Consider the following 16977-nt stretch of genomic DNA (forward strand, 5'->3'; position numbering starts at 1 on the left):
ATTTGTATAAAACAATACATTATAAAATAGCTTACCTACCAAAAAAAAAAAGCAATTGCAACCCACAAGTTTCTCCGAAAATGAAACATTCCAAGTTACATATTTCATCTTATCGCGTGTCACTAGTTCTTCATTAGTCACGGTAAACGTTTCAATTTCTCCGAGAAACTGTGAAACGATGAGCCAGTTCATTCTACGATGATGGTTCTATGCATTTGGACGGAAATATTTACACGGATTGGACACGGAATGGTCGCCTTCTATTTTGAATGAGTAAGTAGCACCGATCCAGGTGAGAGCTAATCGTTAATCGCGAATACCATTCGTGACTAATGCAACCATCACTGCCAAATCTCTCTCTCTCTCTCTCTTTATACATTTATATATATCAAATAGCCGGTAGCGACGCTTGAAAATGGTCGTATCTCGATGGACGCGTGTCGTTGACACTGTGTTTAGCGTCTCGACGTTATTGTTTCGAATTCCTCGAGTTGCTGCCCGCTGGCATGCACCGTCCTCTTGGTGGGTGTAAATTTCTATGCAGCGTGACGAGTCGCTCAATCTTCAAGTTGCAATTTCACGCACGATGCTCGCACGTGTCCTTCTGTTGCAAGACGAACGTATCGTAAGTAGAGTCGAAGCTTTGCGCACAATGTTCGCGAGACGCGTTTAATTGCGCTGAAACGGCAGCTGCGAAATTACAGGAGAAAACGGGGATCTTTGGTTGATTTTTCAATTTTGAGATTCCCCTTCATTTTATCCCGAAGATTCCGAGTTTTCGAGTGTTAAATTATCGAACCGTGGAATTTGTCCAGATCGACAAGTCTCTCAGCTTTGAAACTTGAATCTTCGAGCTCCTGATTTTTAAAATCTCAATCTTTGGCTCTTTCGATTCTCTTTTCCATCCTTAAAGTTTGGGAAAGTTTCTTCGAATTTTTGTTATTTACTTCGTTGCGACGATGTTTGGAGCTTCGAGCCGCCGGATTTTTTCATTTTCCGCAGCTTCGAACCTGCGATCCTTCGTTTCTGCGAATTCTTGGATTTTCCAACTATCGATCCTTCGACCCTTCGAGTCGTCAAATTCTAAGCTTTCGAGTCTCCGCTTCCTGGACTCTGCGAGCCTAGTGACAAGACGCTCAGTCGATTCGAATACAACCGGAAATCAAGCGAAACAGCTTGTCAAATTTGTCGATATTTTCGAACTAGATTTATAGGTTTGTCAAAGTAGATATATCCGTAGAATTTGATACAGCAAGAATGGTAGGGGACGGTTTACGATAAAAGTGACTGAAAGAAGACACGTTTCGACGTTGATGACAAGACGTCGACGAAAATATCGACGACGCGTCAAACAGGGACCGGACTTGTCGGAATAACAGACGAATCATGGCGGTAGTTGAAAGACAAGCGGACGTCGAGCAGACGCGGAAACCGCGACGATGGCTGTATGCTATTTAGGGAGCGCGAACGATATTTTCGCTCTTCCACGTCACGTCTTTGGCTTGCACGAGATGCTTGATCGACGATCTTTCGTACCGTGGCTTTTCATTGACCGACTTTACATTTGCTTTGGCGGATATCCGTTCCTCGAGATAAATAAATAACGTGTTTCCAGATAGAACAGAGTGTTCTGTGAATGAAAACTTCTGCCGTACGATCGATTCTCGAAGCTCGTGTTAAACTTCAGAATCAATGAAACATTAAGACTACACAAGAATATTTTTACGAATATCTCGTAAATGTTTCTGTCTCCGATTCAAGAATATCTTGAACAATTGTGAACAATGTCCAATCGGTCGTACGATATCGAATTCATAGGATAGAGAATTTTTTCTTAAGTAAATCGATGTTGCCTTGCTATCGATCGATGTTAAATTCAAAGAATCGTAGAAAAGTTACAACTGCGATCGAAGTATGCGAGTCCAATCCGTTTCGTGCCATGACGTCCGACTACCATGTCTTATTCCACTTGTCTAAAAGCCGAGACTCGTTCCATTTGTTTAAAGACGAGAAGAAACAGGGCTATTCCACTTTTACGATCCGCGGAACATTCTGCCGAATTCGTCTGACCACGATCCTTGTTCCACTTAATAGCTCAGGGTCAGATACAGTTCCTATTCTACTGACCTGATCAAAATCAACGGAAACTCCGCTTTTTTATTTATTTCTCTTTTAGCGAGGTTTAATTTACAGTTACAAGAAAATTATTAGAACGTTGGTGCGGTTATTCTTTTCGACTATGCGATCGATCGATCAGATTATAATTGATTTTTCTGTTAATTCTGATTTCTAATAATTCCGTTTTACGCAGCGAGGAATGAAAGAAAGGTTTCTGGAGCAATATCTTTATTTTTCTGCGAATACAGTTTCGTTATGTGTATGTATATATTTATATATATATATATATGTATATTTGGCTTAACAATACGTTCATAAATACGTGAATATAACATTTACATGCGTTTCCCATCTTTTGCTTTTTAATCTGTTCAAATATACATAAATAGCGCTTATTCGATGCTCGACGAGCGACGATATAAATCGTCTGATTGATCAAATAAAAGATACGTCTGATATTAATAGAAAAGAGAAACGTTAGAACAGAGTATAATGAGACTAGCGAGTCAATCGTTCAATTGCATTTATTCATTGATCACGTTCAAAGTATCCTTTCTTTCCTTTTCTTCTTTTTTAATATACCTCGTTCAAATTGCACATTAATTATAATTAGGATTAATTTCACTCGATATCTCGAGTTTTAACAACTATGCTTTCGCCATTTTCAGAGATCACCGAAAAGAAATAAATAAAACAAAAGCGTTCAGCAAAGAAACCTTTCGCCATCGTTAAAAATTCGTCGAAGAAGAGATTCTAAAATTAATATCCAGTTTAGCGTAGATTCGATTTTACCAGGTAATTTCCATAAATATAGATACCAATATATTTAAATATTTAAATATTGTAAATTAACTTATCAATTAACTTGTATACCGAATTTTTCGTCAAGTTTCAATAAACGACCGATCTTCCCCGCGTTTGTTTCGCAAAACATCGACGATCGGATGATACGACGCGTACAATATCACTGGAAAATTACATGTCTCCGTGTAATTCGTCTTTTTCCATCGACAGCATTACAATTACGTATAATTACATATTACGATCTCTAATTCGCTCGAAGACGAACGTCTTTCAGAACGTTCTTTTACCGCAAGTAGTACGCGTACCATCGCTATACGCTACAAACTATATGTACAAATCCTACTGACAATTACTTAGGGCTTACGAGATTATGCTACTTATATTAAAAGAGAAATTCTTTCTTTACGAAATATGTACTTATCGTTATAGACGTTCTATTTTATTTCGAAATTTTTGCTTTGCTTGCAACACTATGACACTTCTGCGATCACTTTGTCTATTTTCGTTTCAGTTAGAAAAAATAAACAAAAAGAAAAAAATCAATCCTCCTGCGGAGTCATGAAAAATGAACTAAAATTTGTATACGTAGATCCTTCTCTTCCCTTTCGTTTCTTTTTTGTTTCTTTCAGATACCTGTCGGTATAATACATCGAAATATAAAACAATAACAAGTTCTGTTACATTATAGCGATACAATAAACGATAACGAACGTAAAAGCAACAATAAAGCGTTACAAATGATAAATGAAAAATATACAAATGTCGATTGTTCGTAGAATCCTCCAAGGAAATAATACATCAAATATTCTCTCTCATTCGTTCCTTATACAAGACCTACTCGTCTTTTTTTCTTCTTTTTTCAGTAGATTTTGTATAAAATGAACATTTACGAACAATTATACACGGAATATTAATATTACTGTGATATCATATGCACACGCATATTTATATTAAATATATATTATATATATATATATATATTAGGCAATATAATATTAATAGTCGAAATACGATTCATCTTTTGTTATTCTTGACGAATCTTTTCACATGTTTGTAATCATTTCATCGAACCAGAAAAGTATATATAAATAAAAAGAAATCAGAAGATGAAATTGCAGATGAAATAAAGTATCGAGAATGAGATAATACTATGGGAACTATCGTCGAATTAATTCGAATTGAACGATCGAATTTTCTTACATGACTATATCTACTTTACTTTCTAACGAACATTTCTAATGTTTCAGTGTGTGTTATACGTTGCGTGTATATCTGCGTTTATACGTATAATTATTGTTATCACGCGTATCATTACGTATAATTACTGTACAACAGCGTCGTCTTCTTTTTACACGATCCACGTACATGAAAAATTGATACGCGCTAAACGTAAGCTCGTGCGTGTGAGCTTACATTCTCTGTAAAAATATATATATATATATATGTATATATGTATATATTATATACGTGGATATTTGTCAATATTCGCTTAAAACATACAATAAAATGTCTCCGCGTAAGGAAAACGTATGGACGGCAGAAGTGGCGCGTTTCGATCGCATATACACGAGAGATAAATACAAAATTAGAAGAGTGGAATAACGCGTCAAAAAAATTGGATTTTGTCTAAGAGAAATACAAATGAAATTACGATAAATTCTATTAATCGTATTACAACGACGATGTGTTAATTTGTACGTACACAACTGGCCGAAAGCTTGGAATCTTTGCACGATCTGGTTGAACGTATGTGTTCAACGATATATCAACTTGTTTTAGAAAATTCTTCAGTCGAGGTTCTCAAGAGGTTTAATCAATGTTCTTAGTCAATCTATTTAATTCGAATCACTTCGAATTAACAACAGTGTCGACAAGAGGTTTGATGTAATAGGTACAACTGGATTGAAATTTCTGGCCAGTAGTGTATACATGCAAATTACTAAAAAATGTAGCAGTCGAGTATGCAACATACACTTGATCAAAAGTTATCGAAAGAAATAAAAATATCTTAATAAAATCGAGCACAAAATTATTCACTTGATCGTCGGAAAATAGTTTTAGCTACGAATGTTACTCTGATGGAGTAACAGACTTAACTAGGTCAATGTTTAAAGCATCTGAAGCGAGCTGTTACGACTGTTCGCTTATTACAAAATCAAATAAAATAAGCTAGTACAATTAGTATTACATAATTGTAGACAAACATGTGATGTCACTCGGCAATGGTAAATAGAAGGATATCGTTGTAGTTTTACAAACGTAGAGTGCCAATAAAACTCTGCTATTATGTTAGGAGATAAAACCTAATAAAATAGTAGTTTAAAAAATGGTACAACTTTGAAACTTTGTATTTTTGCAGCTATTTGCTTATTAAGATGTTTTGCTTGTTTCGATGCCTTTAAGATTTCACTGCAACGTCTTTTAACATCCTGCATGTTAATAGATAATTATTCCTTCCTCTTGTTTTAAGATGTTTAAAAGTAAAGTAACTAATTATAGGATAGCACTTGGAATCTCGTGAATGCAAAGATATAACTTGAATTTAATTACAGATACGTAACGATGATAGTAGTCTTATTAGGTATTGTAATTAGCAACAATAATAGTGATATCAATAATAATGATTCGATGTGAATAGCGGCGATCTACTCGCATGCAACGAATAAAGATTGCTTAGAGAGTAGGTGCTAATAAAGTGTATGCAACTAATTCTACCATACGAAATGGACAATTATCATACAAATACCTTTTTTAGGAACTTGAAATTCTATGATAACGCGCCTCGCGAATGTTTATCGTATCCAAATGAAATTTAAGATCGTGCAACATCAAGATCTTAAGCAGAAAGTTAATAAAGAGTGACCGATATTGCTTTGTACACTTTTAATAAATAGACATTTTTGATAAATTATTCACGTTTAACTGAAAGTCTTCCTAGTTTCTGTCCCATTATAAAGTCCATTTTACTTTTTAGAGAATATATCGTTTGTTATTTTTCTACGTGATGCGTTTCGTCTTTAGATAGTGAATACGTAGATCGGCAATGAATGAAAATATATAGGCTGTACATAGAATATAATCGATAAATTAAACCAAAGATATGATTTGACTGGAACATCGATCGTTAGATTCTTTCTCTTAATGTAGTGCGAATATTCCTTCGATAATAATAATAGTAGTAGTAATAATAATATTAATAATAATAGTAATAATATTGATAATATTCTGTACATGAGTATAAATAACGTAAAAATGATTGGAACGATACGTTACGATCCTTGATTGTAGTTGATGGGTGTGATTTTGAAATTATTCTGATTTAAAAAAGAGATAATAGGTATATATGTATTGATACAAGTTGAAAAATTGCATCTTTAACGTTAAATTTAATTCATTTTGTACAATATTTTACACTTAATAACGTTATTTTCGCTACCGCTTTTCATGTTTTCTACAACAAGAAAAATAATAAAATCTTTAAATAACCACCCATCAACTAATGAATTCTTTATACTCTCAATGTCTTTAACGCAAAGGAGCACGTATAATTTCCTAACTGATGAAATGGGAATTCTAAGTTCTACTACGTTACATCTAGCTTGAGTTTGTAAGATCTATCCGTTCCTATTGATCATCATAGTCTTCATCCTACATAGTATATCGTAATAACATATAAAATACAGTTACAGATTCATTTGACGATATGTATATTATAGATATATTACCAAACACATTGTATATAATTTCATAGTTGGACAAAATGGAGACGGAATATGTCACGAAGGCACAAGAAGGTCCTGGCTGCATAGATGTTCAACGGATAGAATTTTTTTCCGTTAAGAAAGTAATCACTCGTCGCAATCTCGATAAAAGTGCAACGTGTACTCCGAGTAATCGACACCGTGTTTATTCTTGCAGATATTCTGTAACAGAGAGATCGAAAGAAGAGAGAAATTATAATATTTATGAACATTTTGAGAGAAAAGATATTTAACTTGAAATAACAGGATTAATTACCTCTTGCGGCTGTACAGTAGGTACACGAAACCTCAACGTTCTCCTGAGATAATGAGCAACATCGAGGGGGAAGGATTGATCTCCCCGTTGATTGTTACTTTCAATGTCGATCTTCAGCTGAGCCTGCTGTTGCATCGTGTATTTCCGGCCACAAATTAGAGACTCATCGACGCCAGGACTTGTTGGCGAGGAGCACTGTTGCACTACTTGACCGTACCAAGGCATCCCACTGAAGCATAAGCGAAGAATCAGATTATAATTAAACACGTGGAATATTCCAATGTGAAACATATTCAAAATCACACTTTTATTTATTCTATTACTTACTGTACAGCATTTAGATATATTTTATTTCACTTACAATTTTTTTATTTTATTAGTATCTTAATAGTCTAAAAAAATTATAAACTTACATAAAATGTAACGTGAGTTGAACGTCTGGCATATATTTGGACAAAGGAATGATGCAAGATATATTATTCGGCGTATCCTGCGAGGACGCGGAACAATACTTTTGATCGAGCGAAGTATTAAAGCTTTCTGCCACTATCCACAACTGTGGCTTTGGTTCCGGTGGTAACGATCCAGCAGCGTTGCTGGCAACTTCCGCCCAATCTCCACTACCGGTTTCTCTCCTTGTTCTTTTATGCAGATATTTGTAATTGTTCTGTAACAAATAGGATAATTTCTTACGCTATCCAAGATGATCTTTAACATAAAAAATTAACTGATGTTTCTCTTACTTCTTTTACAAGTGTCTGCGTGCTTGGATCAGACGGACTGATACCATTCTGGAAACTTTTGCTTATTTTACGTTTCTCCTCGTACACGTTCAATGGCTGTTCTATGTGATCTGCTAAAAAATAAAATAGGAATTTCTTGTTTACGCACATCAACGGGAAAGTATTTCTTATTGCGTCGTTTTAATATATTCAGGAAAAAAATTTTAGCGACAAAGTAACATGAGACTTACAGATTGATTTCTTCTCCGGAGGATGATCAGGTTGAGGATCCTCGAACTGATGAATCTTGGCTGTACAACAGAATATCTAAAGCACAATATATATGCATTTAAAGTACAAGCACTAAAAGGAATGAGACAAAATAAAAGATTCGATTCGAGAAAATGTTACCTGACAGGGATTTTCAAACTCGCTAAAGTGTCTGGGACAATTCGACGGTCTACCTAGTGGAATTGGACCTTTGTTCAAAGACGAGTCCACTTCCGATCCTTGATCGTTTTCATCCACGTTACTGGGAATAGCACCGGCGCCATGTCTACCCAACCAGTTTCCAGGAAATTCGCTAAAATAATTTAACGCATTGAAATATCTCAAACTTGAAGGAAACAAAGGATACTGTAAATTGCATACATCGATAATTTTTAATAATTATCAGTAAATAATAAAGCAAGGAATAATTAAAATTATTAATAATTACAAACCTATTTTTCTCAAGTTTTGGTTGCGGCCCAGAATGACTAATAGGATACCAAGTAATTTCTTGAGAGTAAAGCTGTTGTTTCGTATGAGGCGCCTGCGTGGAGAACGCGTTGGTTTTCACAGACAAACTACTGTCCAAGCCTCTACTATGGGATCCGTGCTTGGTATACGAAGACGACAATGTACTATCTAACAACGAATTGTACCGAGGATCGTAATTAGGCGTACTCGACGCTGTCGACGCATGAACTGGTCTTATAGCCAACATTCCATTGCTAGCTACCGCGGTCCACTCGAGGCTGCTACGTTTCTGGTATTCTAAGAAGTATAACGTCGCCATTGCTACTAAGCTGAAATTTAAATACACTCGATCAAACACTCAAGTAATTTGTTTAGTACAAGAGGATATACAAGTTGTATGTAAGAAATTTTAATTACCAAAACGCCATAATAAGGATAAGTATAACAATGATAATCTGGATGAACTTATTACTGCACAGAAGTTCGTCCTCCCGCTCGCTCTTCTTTCCTTTACCTTGTACGGTAGTTTTACTATTGATAGAGGATGAGTATTTGTTACTTGATATACTAGAGATTGTACTAATCGAACTTTTCAGACTGTCGCCCCTCTTCAGCTTCGCCAGCCGCTTGTTTATTCGCTCCAGTTGATCTATGCGAGTTTCCAAGCTATCCGTTACCTGACAAATTTCACAAAATCTCAGCACACTGTCCGACGACGAGTTCAAATAAAAATCACAAAAAATAAGGATACTAAAGGAATTAAAAGATATAGGAATAATAAGTAGAGGATAAAGATAGAAGAAAAAGAAGTCGAAGGATGAAAAGTTTGGATGAGTATCTTACTTTACACAGTTCTTTCACAGCACCAACATTCTCCATGAATATCCTCTCCTTGTTCACCATTAGAAAGTTTTCGATCCTCTGGCCATTAGGAAGGACAATGTCTCCAGCCGGCAGCACAGCTTCTGGTAGTATCTGCTGCACTTCCTGCGCTATGACACCCGTATCTTCTTGCTGTTTGATACCCAAACCAGAATGCTGTGCAAATTCTGGCGCGTATCTATAACGAACCACTCTCAACTGTTGCACGTTTCGCAATTGTTCACGCGTGTCCACTTCCTGGACGTTTTGTTTCGCCCGTGCATCACTGGGTTGGACAATATGGCCAGTCACCTGTGAACATTATTCATTAGCAATGGCTCCATTGTTAAGTCGTCATATCTGTGCTACAGTATTGTAACTAAATGACAGTACTTTCATATTGCCATGGACAACCAAAGCTTCGTCAGGCCTATCCGTGTTAATTCCAACTCGGCCGGCATGGTAAACGCTATCCGGTGCTGCTCCTCTTTGCCAACCACCTTCAGCGCCAACGCCACTGCCTTCCGACTCGAATTGGCCGGGATTACTTGCCTGCACCGTTTCATTTCGTGACAAATTTTATCTTTAAAAAATATTGCTCCCTAACAGCTTCTTATAAAACCTTGTCTATCTATCGGCTATTTTCAGAAAACATCGTCTTTAATCCTGACAAATTCTTTTCCTTTTCTTCGGTATATCTTTACAAATAGGAGAAGAACGATACAATCGAAATATGGTGAATTTAACACAGATGTTACTCTTCGCTAAAGAAATACAAATATTCTACAATTTCTTCGGTAAGGTTTATAGCTCGTAACAGGATAAGTTAAGTAGCAGATTGAATCTGGATGATATCGTAATTAGAGATATAATTACCCTGACGATTATTCTTTCGGACGCATGAGCTACCACCTGATAGCTGGCTTGGTCAGCGGTGTGTGCGTGCAGGCCAACAACTAAATGAAAATATCTTTGATCCGGATTCGGTTTCCCTTTCTTTCGCATATTGTTGCTGGTCGTCTCGCTGAAGTGAAGACGGCCAACGGTTACTTTTGTAACATGCTCGCCGCCTAGTTCCACCCTGAAAGCAGCTCTATATTAGTGTAACGTAACCATTTTAATAGTTCCCGTGAGAAAGCGGCTAGAATTTCGCACCAAAGATTCCGAAACGTTTTTGCTTCATAATTTTCACATCGCGTGTGATATTAAAATGTGAAACAAAAAAAGAATAATGCACACTGTTCGATCGATTCGTTGTAAATTTGTCTGTGTACTTACGTCACTGGATGGAACGGTTTCTTGCTCCTGTCGCTTTGACTTTGCTCCACTCTGATAGTCTGCGTCGGAGACTCGACTTTGACGCCGTAAAAGTGTAGCTGAAAACTGCTTATCTTCTTCAAACCTTCACCGGTTCGAACGAATATAGCTCCACCTTGGAGCTGAGCGTGACAAGTAATCTGAAGATATTTCACGTAATTACATTCGTTGATTTCATTGTCTCGAATAATATACAAGAAAAGTATCGTTAACCCAAAGTGTGATTAATGTAACGCGAGTGGTATAGATTGCAGACTTTTATGCAAATTCATGTGTTTGAGAATAAAGTTGGAAGAGTAGGACTTGGGTAGATTATTTACCTATCGAATATTATAAAAAGCGCTATACTTTGGATATTTCATGTATCTTTTGATACTATGATATCGTATAAACAAAATTTTCTTAATCTAAATGGTATTCAACGGTAATTTTGTTAAATTCCTTTGAAACTCTTATACCTGAAAGTGATTTTTCTTCTGGCACACAAACGCGTCATCGGAATTGCTGAAATTAAATCCCTTGTCCGCGTCTACTCGGTAATGAGGCACTGGAAGTTCCTTCAGATTATGATCGCATAGAACGTGCCAGGAAGTTTGCTGAAAGGGATGAAATCGGATGCACTGATAGCTGGCATCTATATAGTTATTGTCTGCCACTTCGTCGCCATCGAGAACCGCACTGCTGCTACTGCAACTGTGCTCCACGGTACCCAATTCAGGTTCCTGCAGAAATAAGAATGTATCAGATCGGTCAACGATACTTTTTCAATCATCTTTCACGATGTAAATTTGACAAAAAATATTTGCGAGCATAAAATACATTTTCATTTGTATTCTCTGTCTATCTACTTATAGATGTAGAATTTTAATACAGTCAATCCGGAAATAAAGACCACAGGAAGGAAATATAATTCAGTTCACACGTTTAATTAAATACCAACAATCAAGTACTACAATTTTTCTGTTACGTTGATAAAGGTCGAAGAATAAACGATAAATCCATGAAATTACAAGGTTTTGCGTGTAAAAAATGATGGGTGATTTTTAAGCGATTCAGAAGTGGGAAAAATTATTCTTCCAGTCCGAAGGTTAAATAAAAATACAATTTTAGTAACACAGTACGCGGATTGATAGAAAGTAATATCGGTCTCCTGTAACAAACAAAAGGTATACTTTATTATATTCTTTCCTGTAGTCTTTGAATCACAGTTTCTTAAGTATCTAATTACTTTAGTATAATCATGACAGTAAAAAAATTTTACTCGTTGCACCTGCTTCACATGAACAAGACCATCCTGGCTCAATTTTCTCTTCTTGGGTGCCGATTGTAACGACGAGTACAACGTGTTCATGTTACCAGGGCTGTGCTCGTGTGGCAGAGGTACTAAAGTCTGACCTATTGGCTGTTGCGACTGGATATTCGGCGTTCCTGGGCCGAGATGAGACGTCAGCACTGTATGAGTTAGCAGCATCGAATCCGTGGAGGATGTTAAAGTCCTCGGAGAGGACGGTAGTAAATTTGGTGCATAATTTGCCTGATTGCCTTGGTGATGAAGAAGCATCTCCTGAAGAGCTACCTTTTGATCTGCAATTGCGCATGGTTTTTGCAAATTTTTCACAAAATATTCTAAATATCATCATAAATATTAACCAAGTATCTTTACCAAATATATTCCGAGTATCATTGTTACGAAACATTCAACCTTTTGGCCTACGGTATCGTATGAGAAACGTGTTTGTTACGTCGATGTTATTGATTTATCACTTACTTCAAGAGAGTAAATCTTTCTTGTTTAATGATCAATTGGTAGTAATAATTTATCAAACATCTTGTAAAATAAAATTAGCCACCGACCATGTTGTCGCTTATGGCACGCGCTATTGGAACTTAAATCGTAAGGCAAGGGGTTAATACATAAAGAGAGAAAGTTCGAATATTTTTATGGACTCGTAGTTAAATGTAGGAATATCTATCGATCAAACATCGAACACAGCGTCGTTGAATTTTTAACAGAATATTTTGTGAACTTACGCGGTGAATGTACATGTTGTGTATCGTTGTGACCTGGCGGAGAATACGGTGGTTCGCTGCCGCTATCCGGTGGGCTTTCTGGCAAAGCATGTCTACAACAAAGCAGCCAGCTAAAGCGTTTCGTACTTCTAAATAATTCTCAGATTCGGAGCAATTTCGTCTTACCAATCATGAGCATGAATCGATGTTAGAACATCAGTACGAATGATTTATTTATTGCAAAATTTCTAATTTCCTTAATAGCCTCTTCTCTATGTTACCATTACAAAGTGACATAACCGTTTCCGATTTCTATCGCGTTAAACTGCCTGTAGTTTTAAATAAAATTAAAAAGAAAAGAGCGAGCTTAAGTATTCATTAAAAAAAAAAAAATAAAGCAACGATTCTACCTGCATAGCGACCGTTAGATTATTTACATCCATAAAAAATGGTTCTCAGAGAGTATCAATTTATAAGGATTTAAGCCGTGAATGGTTTCGAATTACTTAATCCACGAGGTTGACATTCTAGCCCTCGCCTTAGGCGAACTCGACTTACGGGTGAACGTACGATTGCGGATCCTTGTAAGCGGCGCCATTTGGTACAGTGGTGGTACCGGATGTGCACGTACTCGAGGCCGGATGACTTTGGGTAATCGGCGATGGTAATCGAGACGGTGGTTGTTGAGTGGTTGCCGCCTCCACACGACCACCGTGCGTCGTCGTTCCACCCCCGTTCTCATTATGCGCCAATGTATCAGCGAAATATCTACCATGAAATAATTAGTCGTGCAATCGCAGCGTAAAAATAAGTGTTCACTCCGACTGAACGAATGGTATACAATGAGATGAGAATTTGATAGTACGACTGAAAATTGCGAGACGTTGCGTGCTAATAAAATGAGATATCATAAGCTACGATTTTTATGAGGTAGCAGAATACCGGGATAGTCGCCTGTTTCGTACAAAAGTTCACAAATTTAGAAGCGTAGAAGTTTTTTTTTTTATTTTATATTACTGTAGATTTGCAGAGGTCCTATGATGGAAAAATCGCAGGAATTTATCGGACGTTTGCATCTTCCAACGTATCGTCTAAAGAAATGAATTATGCGCTATAGGTCATTATCCAATCATACTCTTGTCTTATTAATTATAGGTTTATTTCAAGTAAATTGTTTTCCTATTTTAACGCTCGATATACGAAGCGGATACTTTGTTCGAGAAGAATGATTGGGACTTAACGAATCAATCGATATCGACGGCTGCAATAATTATCATCGATAAACGGATGATAATAACAAATTACTCGATGTTTCAATGTATTCTTATCGACATTGGCGATTGTCTGCTGTCAAGAGAAAACTCGATTTTCGGATTTTCCGTTCGAGACTTTTCTACGAATTCCGTTTCCCTGACACGATCTAAACAAGGATTTACATTGAATAATAGATACGATTATATTGCCCCTCGTAATTATGCAATTATCTTGTCGCGATTTCAGATCCACGAATCCTTGAAACTTGTACCAATTACCATTGAATATTTTCTTCTTAGCTCAACAACAATTACGTTCTTTTTTATGCATTCCTTACTAACAGTTTATTGGAAAGAATTTTATCTCTCGTTCGTGGCGATCGGTAAACAATATCGTGACGTTGATATAACATTGTTTACCAAAGCTAAATCTAACGTTTTTTCTTAATTCGTTCGATCTTTAATTCCTCGCTCTTCAGATTCTCAATTTAATCCAAATTTTACGTCTACAACAGAAGTCCACAAAAATTGTGGTCGATAGCCTGTTTCCAAGCGTCTTAAAGTCTTACACAAATCCTTCAACTTCTTCAACTTTCTACGGAATCATGCACGCAACGTGGAAGATATAATGGACGATTTCTAGCTGTTTTAAATCTATTGACCCTTGACACGACAGGGATCGCTCTCAAACAGTTGACATTCGATTAATTTTCTCAAACAAAATTCCTTTTCAACGAGTCGCTTGATTCATAATTTACTGTCTCTCTAAATTTCCAAAGTTCCGGCAAACGTTCCAAGTTTCCTCCCGAATCATCTACGACAGGCAATTTCCAGCTGTTTCGATCGACCCTCGACGCAACACAGATCACGCTTCAATTTTGCGTCCGATTAATTTTCCCAAACAACCCTTATTTTCCAAGACTCGCTCGGCTCGCAAACTTTCCAAATTTTGCCCCCAAAATCATATACGAAACGCCGAAAACGAAAGCTACGATGGACCATTTTTCCAGCTATCGTAATCCCAACCGACCTTACTTCGATTGCCAAATGAATTTTGATTTTGCCAAATGAATTTTGATTTTGCCAAATGAAATTTATTTCGAGACAACCGCGCCGTCGAAAATCGCACAGAATCGCATATGAAACACGGAATGGAAGCTATAATAGACAATTTCCAGCGGTTTTAATCCCATTGACCCGCGGCGCAACAGGGATCAAGGGTGAAGAGCTTCCATTCGGTTGATCCGTGAATGAAATCTGTTTCTGAGATCAGCGCGGGGCCTTTAATGGGACGAGTGCGTTAGGTTGGATTACCAGGCCTAACACGGCAAGCACTGATTCCATCAATTCCGTCCAGCCTGTCTCTGTCATTATATCATTACACCTCTGCGGTCGCTACCACGCGATATCTGTCTGCTTTTTCTACACGCGCGCACGCTCCTATACATACACGATTATTGTGTTCGACGAATGTATTCGACGACTGTTCGTACGTTCGTGTCTGTCACACGCGTGCACCATCCTTTTTCTTCTGCACGCGTTTTATGCAGACGTGTACACTGTCGGCCATAAGTTTTCCATTATCTGTTTTTATCGAATGTTTTCAGATGCACCGGATGAAAGTGTCATTTTGCGTGTGGCGTTTGTAAGCTGTGAATACGGCGAGCAGAGGAACGTTGATAAATACGTAAATCGTGAACATTTTACAGATGGGTATTCGGAGATCGAGTATTTTCGAGTTACGAAGTATATTGTTGCAGGTATTCAATAATTTGGAGAAGTAACTAGCTGTAGATCCTTTTACATTTTTTAAAAGTTATTTTATAACTTTCACGTTATTTAATCATTTTCTCGGTATTCGCGCGCAAAGTGTGTACGTATAGTTTTGGTATTAGTTCGTCCGAAAAGTTTCTTTCGTTTTATAAGGAAATAATGGATACACAATATTTCTCCTTTTATATTTTTTTATCGAATTACGTATGATTCACTTTGTTCTATCAAAATAAAGATCACAACGTTCGACAGATTAGGTTTCATGTTTGTATAAAGATGCATCGTCGTAAAAGACGTGACTGTAAGAGAAAGACAACCTTTTCGGACAACCTAACATTTTGTACGAATTATTGGATTTGTTTTACGTAATAATTTGGAAACGCAAATAGTAGGAGATTTCTTATTGCAGTGACTGGCGGAAGCGCTCGTACACTTTTCATGGATATATTACGTGTGTGTAATGACACCCAACTGTCATGATCATGTTGGAAAATTTTTAACGCTTCTGAAAATATACACAGAAGTTACAAGATATTCAGGACGAGTATGTACTTTGCAGAAACAGCAAAACCACTTAAACGTGTAATTATGCACAATGTTAATAAGTGTTGGTACTTTGTCGATTTTTTTGCAACATTTTTTATATGTTTAAAATAACTATCCATATCGTGTATCTAATTTTTTACTAAATATAACTTTACAACGAATATCCTCCGCTGTTATATAAATATCCTGCGATATGATAACGTCAGTCGCGTCGGATTACAGTGTTAATAAAATTTCAAAATGTTTAATATAACAGGTGCGATATAAATAATGAAAGCTTACCGTGACAAAGGTACGAATACTTTTACGAGCCACTTTCTTTATGAACAATTTTACTTTGTACGAACACTTACGTATGTTATCAGTGATTTCAGTATTTTATAAAATGTATATATCTAGTTGCAGTGTATTGTACGAGCTGGAAATATTTCAAAAATTGACAAACAAATGTACGCAGAATTTTCGTTTTTATCGAAGAATTCATGAAAGTCGATGCAAAGAGATTGATAAGTAGAACACACTGACGAATCATGGAAATGGAGATTCTGTTTGCACAACGTTGTTACACACGCACACGTGTCTCTGTGATGTAGGCGTTAACGATGGCTTCCAGTTCAAGTCAAACGTCGTGTTCATTAAAACAAAAGAAAAAAAAAAAAAAAAAAAAGAGAGGAAGACAACTTAAAATCATGCGCTGTCCGATCAAAGTGCGACATTTTCATCGTGCAACAAACGTAGATAGGAATCTTAGCTAAACAGAAAACTCAGCTTCTGTTAATTGCAACATCGAAATAATTAACGCGTCGCGTCGGCGT

The 16977-nt window shown here is 36.7% G+C and overlaps 1 protein-coding gene across 5 annotated transcripts in view; it reads right to left on the reverse strand.

Moving 5' to 3' along the window:
* Nucleotides 1-2681: 2681 nt before the first annotated feature.
* Nucleotides 2682-16977, reverse strand: part of LOC132909991 (myelin regulatory factor-like protein) — a 69164-nt gene continuing 54868 nt past the window's right edge. Inside the window, exons 3-19 of one of the 5 annotated variants that reach the window (XR_009658665.1) lie at nucleotides 13149-13358; nucleotides 12612-12703; nucleotides 11842-12164; nucleotides 11039-11302; nucleotides 10542-10720; nucleotides 10140-10344; nucleotides 9657-9815; nucleotides 9246-9575; nucleotides 8820-9079; nucleotides 8384-8731; nucleotides 8073-8244; nucleotides 7913-7988; nucleotides 7683-7795; nucleotides 7353-7606; nucleotides 6940-7168; nucleotides 6648-6845; nucleotides 2682-6570 (exon numbers count right to left, since the gene is read on the reverse strand). Coding sequence is in view for 4 of the 5 variants with exons in the window: in XM_060965341.1 (XP_060821324.1) it covers nucleotides 6771-6845; nucleotides 6940-7168; nucleotides 7353-7606; nucleotides 7683-7795; nucleotides 7913-7988; nucleotides 8073-8244; nucleotides 8384-8731; nucleotides 8820-9079; nucleotides 9246-9575; nucleotides 9657-9815; nucleotides 10140-10344; nucleotides 10542-10720; nucleotides 11039-11302; nucleotides 11842-12164; nucleotides 12612-12703; nucleotides 13149-13358 (3289 nt within the window). In the remaining variant the exon portion in view is untranslated. Of the gene's footprint in view, nucleotides 6846-6939; nucleotides 7169-7352; nucleotides 7607-7682; nucleotides 7796-7912; nucleotides 7989-8072; nucleotides 8245-8383; nucleotides 8732-8819; nucleotides 9080-9245; nucleotides 9576-9656; nucleotides 9816-10139; nucleotides 10345-10541; nucleotides 10721-11038; nucleotides 11303-11841; nucleotides 12165-12611; nucleotides 12704-13148; nucleotides 13359-16977 lie in introns of all 5 variants that reach the window. The other 4 variants (XM_060965646.1, XM_060965479.1, XM_060965556.1 and 1 more) reach the window with 4 other exon arrangements.

The sequence above is a fragment of the Bombus pascuorum genome, chromosome 1, assembly GCF_905332965.1.
Source record: "Bombus pascuorum chromosome 1, iyBomPasc1.1, whole genome shotgun sequence".
In the NCBI taxonomy this organism is placed as follows: Eukaryota; Metazoa; Arthropoda; class Insecta; order Hymenoptera; family Apidae; genus Bombus; species Bombus pascuorum.